This window comes from Homarus americanus, unplaced genomic scaffold (genome assembly GCF_018991925.1).
Source record: "Homarus americanus isolate GMGI-L3 unplaced genomic scaffold, GMGI_Hamer_2.0 scaffold37049, whole genome shotgun sequence".
Classification (NCBI taxonomy): Eukaryota; Metazoa; Arthropoda; class Malacostraca; order Decapoda; family Nephropidae; genus Homarus; species Homarus americanus.
Genome location: NW_024731829.1, coordinates 574138 through 585697, shown reverse-complemented (window position 1 = coordinate 585697; position 11560 = coordinate 574138). Strand labels below are relative to the sequence as shown.

Sequence of the window (11560 nt, the reverse complement as noted above, 5' to 3'; positions counted from 1 at the left end):
CAGGTACCCGGAAAAATTCAGGGGATAAGGGATTTTTTTCTTGTGAGTAATATTGGAGTTTCAACTACGAATAGTATTTTATAACAAAAGGATGATGCCTGTTTAAGGTCTCTTCTCATAGTGAAAGTGGTAAGGACAGGAGTGAAGGTTAAGTGCTTAGTAAGCCAAAGTTGAGAAACTAAGATGAACTTATGTAGGAATGGTGCCTCTGCTCCTCTGGAATAGTAATGAACTCTAACTCCTGTACATAATGTAAGGCCAGAGGATGTACTGCTGCATCTTTGTAAATAAGAACATGTTGATAAAATGTTATGCTATTTTAATTTAATAAAATGGAATTTTTTCTGTATACTGCTGTACTGTACCTGGGGGCATTTTATTATCCTCACTTTTTTATTATCAGACATCTCATATTGAGAATTATATTTTCTAAAAAAAAAGCAAATGCAGGAAAAGATAAAATAAGAATAATTGTCTAATATACTAAAACAAAAAACTGTGAATTACTGTTGTATCTGTCCCATTTAGTTGTACCTATGAGTACATGTACTTATGGTTAAGAATATAACTCTGAGAAAAAGGAGAGATGTGGGAGTGAGGAATACAATAAAACAGAAACTACTTTAGTTTTATAGATAATTACAGAGAAATAGCCACAAGTCAGTACAGTACTCTCAACAATATATATATAAGTACAGTACAGTATATACAGCACTGTAGCCATAACAGAGGCAAACAATAGACAGAAAACTATCATTGATTTAAAAGAAAAACTATGATGAAGGAACACACATAAATATACTGGTTAGAGGTATCATCTTTCCCTGCATTAAGTTTAAAATGGCTTGGCAACTGTATACAGTAGGTAGAATAAGCATTATAAAATATATATAAAAAATGTGACACTCACTCGCAGAGAACCCAAACAATATAGTAAGCAAGAGATACTCCTAGCGTCAAGAGGAGGACCAAGCCGGTGACCAGGCCCCAAGGGAACTCAGGTGGCTCCATAGTACCAGCCTCCCAGTACCTCTCACATGTCAGATACCAGCACACCGCCCGACTCAGTGCTCCTGAAAAAGTGTCATTAGGTATGTTACATCACACACACACACACACACACACACCAAAGTGAGATCTTCATCCTGGTCACATTTGATAGCATAATATTCTTATTACAAATGGAGTAAATACAAATGGAGTAAATAAAGAAGTTGAGTAAAAAGAAGGGAACATTATTACAGTGTTTAAGTTAATACAGCACTATGAAAAATCTAATCTTAATACAGTAGTCCTGTATTTGTTTTGAAATACAAATGGTTTTCAACCATGGGCCCAACACACGGCATGAATAACTGTGGCAAGAGCATCCATTAACAAGGGGTGACATGTTGTATGTTCTCCGTTGCATTAGATAGAAATCAAGGACTTTCAGCAAAGATTCTATTGATATAAAGTAGAGTCAAAATAGATAGGCAGGGTAGCCTATCATCTTAGTTCTTTGATCCTGTACTCACTACTGTATTCTGGTGACAACTTACCTTCCACTTCTCTAAATTGCTCAAAGGTGAGGTTGAGAAGTAAGCCACCAATACACTGTTGAATTAGTTGCTGCAAAGATGAATAAATAAGTAAGAAACAAAACAAAAATTACCTTTTCTAAGATAGCACAATAAATCACACATGTGGTAAAAGCTCTCACTAATCCTTATCATCAGAGAACAATGCCTCACAGTCTTTTTTTACACTGATAACTCTTTGAAATCAATATATAATGTATACATATTCATGTACAGGATACTGTAGTGAGAAAATGAGTATAAGATATGCACAGAAAGATACAGTACAGTATATAATTAACACAGTAGCTCACCTGACACTTGACTCTTAACTCTGCCAGATGTTCTTCATTACAGGTGTCCCGCCACGAATGTAATGGATGGAGCGGTAACTCCCGAGGCCCTCCAGCAGCGTGTCCACTCTCATCTGTTGATATAAACTCCAAACTGAGAAAACTAGATGGCAGAAAAACTATGCTTACCTGTCTGTTAACTCCAGACAAATACAGAAAGTACCAAGAAAGGGCTACAAAATTACTGTAAGTAAAAATATTCAAACATGGTTTCTCCTATCCTCAATTTGCATATACGTACAGCATACAAAATGAATCTAAACACTCTCACTGAGTCACAACACTTCATATTAATTCCCTATGAACATGTAAGTCGTCGGGTTTATTCATGTTACCACTATTACATTCGTAAACAACTCCACTGTCGATGATCTACAATCATTCCTTGGGCGTTATCTGCACCTCTAGACCTCAATAACTTATCCACACAGTCTCTCAATTTCTCCTTTGATATTCTTCCCAGTATCCTGCCTCAACTATGTTGTCTAAATTTCAATAACCAATCTCTTGTTTGTCATTCACTTCATATGGCCATAACATCTTGGTGCACTCTCATCCATTCATCTCTCATGAGATTCTTGATCCCACACATTCCTTTTGCATCTTCATTACTTGTCAGATTAATAATTGCTGTATACTGTATTAATTTGTAACCTTCAGTATTTTCCATTCATAGTGACATTATAAGGACTGTTCTTCTCTTTCAAATGCCAGTAAAGTGGCTCCCATGTTCTTGAAGAACTCTGTGTTGAATTTGAAGATCTCAAAAATTTCCATTACCCTCCAAAGTCAACTTTTTTTAAAGCAAAACAAAACACTTAAAAACCTTTATTCTATCTTCACATTTATTATACAGTGTATAATAGTGAGCTGCAATATAATAAGAGTTAATTTTATCTCATCAGAGAGATAAATCTCAAACGATATTGATTATTAGGAGGGTAGAGGTATGACTGAGTAGCGTACTACTCAGTATATGTACAGTAGTGTACTTACTATTGGTGTCTTCGGGTATAGCTGAACAATCTCCCTCTTCATTGTCACACCTTGCCAAAACCCCAGGGTCCACCACTGCCCTCCCTTCATCCCCTTGCTGCTCTCCTGAAAGATCAGGCGCTGGTACAGGCGTGGGAGGAGTAGGTGGAGGAGGGCGTGGAGGGTCATGGTGACGGATGCGGGGCTGTCGAGTCCACTGGTACCATGGATGTGATGCATGTGACGATCTCATCAAACTTCTGGGCAGAGCTCGCTCCACAGCTTGATCTGAAGAAAATCAGTTATGGGAGATTTTTTTTTTTAATGTGTTCCATCAGTACCTGTACTGTATTGTACAGTTTATCTGATACTGGGGTGTCTGCAAATGTGTGCAGTTGAGAAATTTATCTTTATGCTTTCTGGGTGTTCCATATACAGTACATTATCTGTTGGTGGTGTTCAAATCCACGAATCAGATGTGAAAAGGGTGTTATCCAGTGTGACCCTACCATATATCCCAGATTTTCCCTGGGTATTTCAGTTTTCTCCTGTACTATCACTGGACAGTGAAGGTCATAACACAGTAACAGAGAACAAAACAACTGCCTAAACAACTGTAGTAATCTGATAAGTGGTAGCAATGGTGTGAAGTACAGTAATGGTTCATTCAAGGAGTGGTTGACTAAACACACCAACTTTACCAATCACAGTACTGTACTGTACTTAATTTAAAGGCAATATTGCTGTCATATAATGAAGTTAGGCCAATTTTCTGGCTCACATCTTTACCCTTACCAAGCCATAAAAAAGCAGCAATAAAGTTCACATGATTTGACAAATATTGACAATGACAGGGAAGACATCATAGATGCCTGCCCCACTGGAGGTCACAGCCTCAGGTTGAAGAAGCCATAAGTTTAGAAAATTGTGAGGGCAAACTTTCTTTTTTGGAGTGAGAGTTATGAACTCTTGGAAGAATATGCCAGAGAGCATTGTGATGGCACCGAGTGTAAACTCATTCAAGACAACACTTGACCAACACTGAAAAAGGTTCAGATAAATTATGGAACCAGTACATACCTTGTACTTTCTAACAGTGTGCAACAGAGATGTGACCGACCGCACCAAGCAGTTAACAGGCCGATCAGTGGTAAAGTAAAGTAAATTACATTGAATGGCTACCTGAATGTGACTGAGCCTGGTGCATGGTGGGGGAAGACAATAGTAGAGGCTGGTGCCACAAATCTAGAGCAGTGGCAGAAGGTGGCGCATCATCAAAGTCCCGTAGCCGCTCTAACAACACTTCACAACGCATCACATCACAAAAATCTGCCAGGCACACTGAGTCCTCTCCCTGTAAGAATGATGGGAATGATAAATTTAGAAGGAAAGTTTTATGGTTACAATCATTGTACAAAACAATACAAGAACCTGTAACTAAATAATCACTGATAGTATACCACTGCCAAAATTCTAAGAGGAAAAACATAAATAACTGCAGTAAATACTATACTGTACAGCAAATGCTGATTCTTATGCTCAGGGATGACATAATGTCATAAAGCTGCAAATTAAATTTTATATTTATCAATGAAGTCTTTGTAGTTATTTTAAGAAAAATTACAACATATGATAAGACATACAGTAATTCCCAATGAAAATAGTAGAGGCAGCGAAAATGATTGGTGAAACAGAAAATAAATGTCATCTAATTAAGTGAACACAACTTGTCTTCAATTTGAACTTGACCTGTACTACATTTTCCGTTGAGTAATATTTTCCAAATAAAATTTAGAAATTTTTATCTTGACAACATTTGCAAAACCCATCTTTTTTTCTGGCAAACATCCCCAGAGAGATCCTTGCAAGGGAGGGCATAAGAACTTTTGCTAATCTAGATAACTGGCTGACAGTGGGAAACTCTTTCGAAGATTGTCAAAGAGCGACCCAACGTACACTATTACTATTTCAAAATCTAGGATTAAAGATAAACCAGGTCAAATTAAATCTCATACCATGTCAGAAATTGGATTGGTTAGGTCTCCATTGGGATACCAATCAGCAGTCAGTCAGTCTACCAGAAGCAAAAGTAACAGATGTGATAAACCAAGTAGAAGCCTTTTGTGTAAAGCTAGAGGTTTCTTGGCACGATTGGGAAAACTACTGGGTCTGTTGAATTTTGCCACCATAGTAGGACCTTTGGGCAAGTTTAGGAAGAAGCAACTAACTCATCTGGGGTCGAAGTTGCTTCACAGGAACAGAAATATTGCTTCTTCTCTCCCTATTCAGATCAAGAATCATCTGTCATGGTGGACAAATTTGGACAATCTAATCGGTTCATCTCCCTGGGTTCCCCCTCAAGCAGACTTGGTTGTTTGCATGGACGCGTCCGAAATACGATGGGGATACCATTCCTCAAAGTGAGAATTCTGTCAAGGGAAGTGGAGCAACTCCCTTTGGTACAAACACATAAACATAAAAGAATTAGCTGTAGTCCTTTTCTTTTTGTTGGAAAACCCAAATTTAAAAAATATGACAATCCTGTTTGCCATGGACAACAGAACTGCAGTGTTTTGTCTCAATCGTCGACAGCAAATGGATTTGTAATGAAGTTTATATTATGTTCAAGGTTCTTTAACTCTCCTAACAAGCTGAAAATTCATACATGTACAATCAGAGTGAAGACACATATTGAAAAAAAAATGGAAAATTTAATCATTAAAAAAAATTGTCAACAGGTCCCCTTAAAAGACACTGAATTCAAATACAGGTATTAACGCAGGCCACCCCATCACCCTTGAAGGACCACAGTTTCCCCATCCCTGCAGTACAACATAGCATATTACTGTATTTAACTATAAAATACTGTATCCTAATGCACTCCTTATGTTAGACATGGGTGTAAAGTACCTTATGACACTGACACAGAGAAACATCCTTTGAAATTTCTTGTTGTTGGTGATTTTATGCTGAAATACACAAACAAAAATATATATGAGATATACAAGTAACACATACTGGCTTGCAATATAATACTGTATGTACTTAGTAATTCTCAACCAACTCACATTATTGAGGTAGTCTTCATGCCGGTTGTCAAGGTGACGATCCAGGTGTGCCTCGTGGTAAAATGACTTTCCACAGAAGCCACAAGTCCACTGGGGTGGTACATGCACCTTGGCTTCCTCCTGCTGTGCGAACACATCCCGAGCTGCATGCAGCGGACACTCTAGGGGTAGCGTCACACCATACTTCTCCAGCACTGGCACCCACCGCTGATACACACCAAACACACTTTCTTAATAGGCAATGAAGTGAATGAATCCATGTGATCCAAAACAAAATATGTACAGTACTGTATTGTATTTTGTGAAGGCTGGTTATGCATTATTAAAAATATAATGCAGATTTGTAAAAAAAAATTTGATTATTTTTTAATTTCTTGTACTTGCGACTGTGCTGTACAGTACTGTACTTAAATACAAAAATATGCCTTTTTTATTATTTCTGATCACCTTGGATTTTCCTATTTCCATATTTTTAATACCTCTTGTTTCCTTATCTCTGTACAGTATACAGCTACATACTGCTGAACTTACCTTGTTGACAAGCTTCCTAACAAGAGCTGCTTTGTCCCGGGTGCAGGGCGGACGTGGTTCCAGAGGCCCAGGTCGTGGGACTAGTGTTAGCAGTAGCACCACTAACACCTGGAAATATAATCTCAGGTCAGATGTCACCATTATATGATGTTCAACACATGAACCTTCCTATCACAAGAATTTAAAGCTTTAATTTATAAGGAAAGATCTTAAAGGAAATCGTGTAATAATTACTGGTAATACTGTACATACCATACTGTACTCCTGCACATGATATATTACACCCTAAACATGGCCACCTGAGTGTGATACTGTACACCTGTAATGCAACTTTAGAATATCAGTTACAGTGGTAACTGTCATGGTTTATGTTTTCATTTTACAGGTACTGTCTTATGATAGATACTTATGAATAGAATAGAATAAAATACAGTACTGTACTGTATACAGTACTTGGGGATGGATCCAGGAATATCAAAAGGGGGGTGGGGGGTCCAAGAAGTTGTGGGTGGTGGGTCATGGCAAGCACAGCGAGCCCAATTATCTTGGTCATTTTGAGGCCATTTGCACTTGATATTAGTTGATATTCTGAGGACATAAGTAATTACATTTCACTATACAAAAATGCCTGAGTACAATACTGCATTACAGAAAAAGTATTGACATTTTCTGATGAAAAGGGAGGGGTCCGGACACCCATGATCCCCCATCCCTGGATCCGCCCGAGTACAGCATGGAGTGTATTTCACAGTAGCAGTGTAAATACTATAAATGATTTTAATTGTGTGGAATTCTTTCCCAGTGATGTTTTTTTTTCTTTAAGAATAACCAAACGTCAGACATTTTCAATGTGCAGTGCAGTCAACATTATTCAAAGATGGCTACATAGATCATGGGTTTTCATGCAACTGATATCCTTTAATAAGTTAGCTATCAACCAAGGATTATCTTAGGTCTATAGTGTACTCAGGTTTCACAGCTGATATCCATTTTGTAACATTTTCCACACATATTGACCTTAATAGCCAATAGAATTACTGGTATCTTAATGGTCAACAATCTAGATGTGCTATTTTGGCAAGCACTTTTTAGGTTTCAGTTTCAGAAAATATTATCAGATACACACAATGGACCAAGTAAGCTTCTCCTGTTGCCTTGAGGTTCTCAGCTACTGAGCTTTACTCTTGATGATGATCCTCGTGAACACTGCATGACATAATGCTTATTGTCTAACTGAAAATAGTGACCAGATAATTCAAGAGATATTTGTATATTTGTAGTCTACCATTAAGGGGTGATGATATGATGAACAAATTTTGTCATTTCAGAAACTGCTGAATTATAAAATCTTCCCCCCAAAATTTGTTGCATTATAGTTTGGTTACAAGTTAAACTTCATATAGATAATGCCTTTCAGTCTTCTCTTATCTCCACTCAAGCTCAGATTCACACTTCACTGACTCAGACTGAAGTCAAGATTATTCAAGCTTAGTTTTGCAGATCAGAATCTTGCTCTGTATAGAATACAGCAGTCAAAGTTTTTCCCCTCCTATTTCTGCACCTGTTGGATGTGGAGTTTTCAAAACAATTTCCACTTTTCATGAGAATGTGGAAAAGACAATTAAAGCTCAATCGGATCAGCTGTCCACCCATAGGAACCCCAATCTGAATGATTAATTTGGACAAAGATGCAGTTGTTAATAGTTTATTATGTAGAATTCTCCTGTTTAGGATACTAGAGGTACCCTGTACTGTACAGCTATACAGACCTCTTTACAGCCAGACACTGTATAAGGGATTCAGAAATTGAGTTGGAATTTAATTTATGAGCTGGAAGTTTATGAATTTTTGGAAAAGGTTCCTTAAAATTTATCAGTGAGACAGTGACTTTGTTTTCTTAGTTCCCATTGAGACTTCTATTAATGTCAATATATATTTTTTTAATTTTATCCTCTGAAAAGGCACAGTTTGAGATAGAACACTGGCTCTATACCAAGAGCCTTAAGTTTAATTATCATGCTTTTATAGTTTTCCAAAACAGACAACTCATTCTGCATTAAGATTTAAAAGACTAGAATGTCCACCATGATATTGGTCACCAGCAAGAGATTCAATTCTTTTATTAAAATTAATTACTTAATTGGTGGTTACACTGGTATGTAGATTTAATTCAACTCTTTTGAGAGAACCTAAATGATCTCCAAATTACACTACCGTACATGTATAAAGAACATTCTTTTTAAATTTCCCTTTCCATAAAAGGAGCTTAATGGAAATGAGAAACTTAAGCTTTTCCTTCACTGGACTTTCCCTTTGAACCCACAACTGTGTTAAAACAGTTATGCAGTAAATATGAGAAGATCCACAAAAGATATGATTTGCACAAATACTTTTAAACAGTGCAGAGGGAATAAGAGAGAGTCTAACTATGAATGAACAGAAACAGGAGAAAAAATCAGGCACTAAAACAAAATTAAGAGAATCTAGATAAGCTCTGACATTCAACAAAGCTTGTAAAGCATAAACTTTTTAACTATGTTACTATGTTAAGAGGTTATAAAGACAAGATTCTAAGCTTATAAGCATATATATTCCAGAAAGGTTATAGAATGAGAGGTTGTTAGCAAGAGTTGGGAAGCATACATACCTCAACCTTCCTGCGACAAGCAGCCATAGCTAGGAGCGAGGCAGGCGAGGGGTGTTAGGGGTTCGGTCATGGGGTGAAGGCTGCTGCCACGCTCTTCCCTCCTACTGGACACTATAATGCTGCAACATCACCACACTAATGCAAGGATAGGCTACCAGGGTTATCCCACTACTGTACTATACCTACTCCATACTAATAACAGTTAGCCAATACAAAGAAGCATTACTAATGCTGTCAGGAGTGGATCCAAAGGGGGTCCTGGGGGTCCAGACCCCCACTTTTCATGAGAAAATTACAATACTTTTCTTTAATGCAGAAATGTACTTAGTCTTTTTGTATAGTAAAAAGTAATTACTGTACTATTGACCTCAGATAATCTTCTAATATCAAGTGCAAATGACCTTAAAATGGCCATGATATTGGTCATATTTCCAAAAAAATCTGGGGGAGGGGGCTAATAGCGCCCCCCAGCTGGGTGGTCTTGCTCTGCTCGCCATGTTCCCCCACCCACAAGTTCCTGGATCCCCCCTTTTTATATTTCTGGATCCGCCCCTGGTTATATTTTATGAGAAAGAATAATTATAGCAAACTTATATTGATGAGGAGAGATAAAACATCCTTCTACAGTGTTCTAGTTAATGATGTAATGCAAGGCCTGCTAATACGTACTGTACTGACCAACGTCCACCAGGTGGGGGGGTGTACTGGGAAGTTATCAGAAGTACATATGTAAGTATTTGCAGAACTTGCAAAACTGTTATTACTGGCAAGAGTGAAATATAATTACCCAGTACCAGATACTGCCACTGGGAAAACATATGTTAATTCACACTTTATATCTGAGAAATAAATGATAATGCTGTTAACACTTGGTTGTAAAGAAGACCAAGAGTCCTTCACCAACACACTAATGAGGGAACACTGGCCTCTGATATCTCAAATACCATCAACAGTGGGGGACCTAGACACTATAGTGACCCTGGGGTGTGACCACACACACACGAAAAGTATATAAAATCATGTTTAAATGAAGGTTATTGGTCCACCCATGTGAACTTTATAGGTTCCCTAATAGGTTCTGTGTACAGTATTGTCTGTTTCCAGATACTTCCTATGTAAGTTAGGTCGACCTCCTGCTTTGACCACGGGCGAATACAGGGGGGGGGCGGGTACCGGATCCCCCTTTTCATCAGAAAATTCCAATACCTTTCCTTTAATTATAATATTGTACTCAGGCGTTTTTGTATAGTAAAAAGTAATTACTATTGACTTCAGAATACTGAATCTCCTAATATCAAGTGCACGTGGCTTCAAAATGACCTCAAATTGCCCCTGATATTGGTAAGTTTTAAATTATATTATGGGGGTGGGGCTTACAGCTCCCCCCCCCCCTTCAAAAAAAAAAACGAATGGGTTGGCTGTGCTTGCCAAGTTCCCCTACCCACAACTTCTTTGACCCCCCTTTTGATATTCTTGGATCCGCCCCCTGGACCACCACCCTGGTCAGCCTTGCCTACCACCAATCACTTTTTTAGTGGAATTAAATTTGTCTTGGAAGTAAAACCCTATTACAGTTGTTCTTTCAGTCCTACCTTAATGCCCCTTTATGTGTGGACAACTCCCTTGAGATACATTAATTCAAGGATTTCTGTATGATAACAAATATTAAAAGTTCTATTATGATTAAATGCTCAATTCTGTACTGTATTATGTAGTGACATCTTATGAGCAGTTTCTCTGTCTCCGTTTGAACTTCTCCATTATCTGATTCCCAATTTTGTAGTTATTACTCACAGTCAGAGAAGATTGCTAAGGTAATGCCTTGTTTTATACATGCCTATAAACAGGAAATAACACATGGATGACTTCAAAATCTCGATAACTATATTCTTGTAAAGGCCAGAAAAAGATGTTTGGAATTATATATATTATTAAAAATGACAATAAATATTAATGACCCTGGTTAATGACAACCACAGTATAGTAGATTAGGTTACATTGGTGGGGTAGGGATATATGACAGTATAAAGAACGCATATTTCTTTGCCATTTGACTAGATAGTATATAAATTATCCCAGCATTAATAATTGCATACATTAATCACTGTCCCTGGGCTGATATAAATATTATTTCTGATTAAATGACACCTATAATGCAATCAATGTTCTCACATTTAAATCTATATATAATTTCTTATCACCTGTTTATGTATTATAGAACAAGCTCAGGGAATGTAATATATCAGGGGTTAGGGCAGCAAAAAAACATGAATATTTACCTGACGCCGAATATGAACACATGCTCAGAGAGGAATTGCCAATTTTCACGTCAGGAAGATATGGTGACAGCTTTGTCGTCTGCATAGTTGTCAGAGATAGTGTCTATAAACAACACACGTTAGCCTTATTTCTCCTAGTAATAAAGAT

General features: G+C 37.5%; 1 protein-coding gene across 1 annotated transcript in view; it reads right to left on the bottom strand.

Annotated features, from left to right (window-relative positions):
• Window positions 1-11499, bottom strand: part of LOC121867846 — a 29018-nt gene extending 17519 nt beyond the window's left edge. The window contains exons 1-9 of the mRNA XM_042367965.1: window positions 11413-11499; window positions 9134-9252; window positions 6487-6594; window positions 5956-6162; window positions 4070-4241; window positions 2909-3175; window positions 1874-1986; window positions 1542-1611; window positions 911-1073 (exon numbers count right to left, since the gene is read on the bottom strand). Coding sequence (XP_042223899.1) covers window positions 911-1073; window positions 1542-1611; window positions 1874-1986; window positions 2909-3175; window positions 4070-4241; window positions 5956-6162; window positions 6487-6594; window positions 9134-9160 — 1127 coding nt within the window. The 5' untranslated portion in view covers window positions 9161-9252; window positions 11413-11499. The remainder of the gene's footprint in view (window positions 1-910; window positions 1074-1541; window positions 1612-1873; window positions 1987-2908; window positions 3176-4069; window positions 4242-5955; window positions 6163-6486; window positions 6595-9133; window positions 9253-11412) is intronic.
• Window positions 11500-11560: the final 61 nt, after the last annotated feature.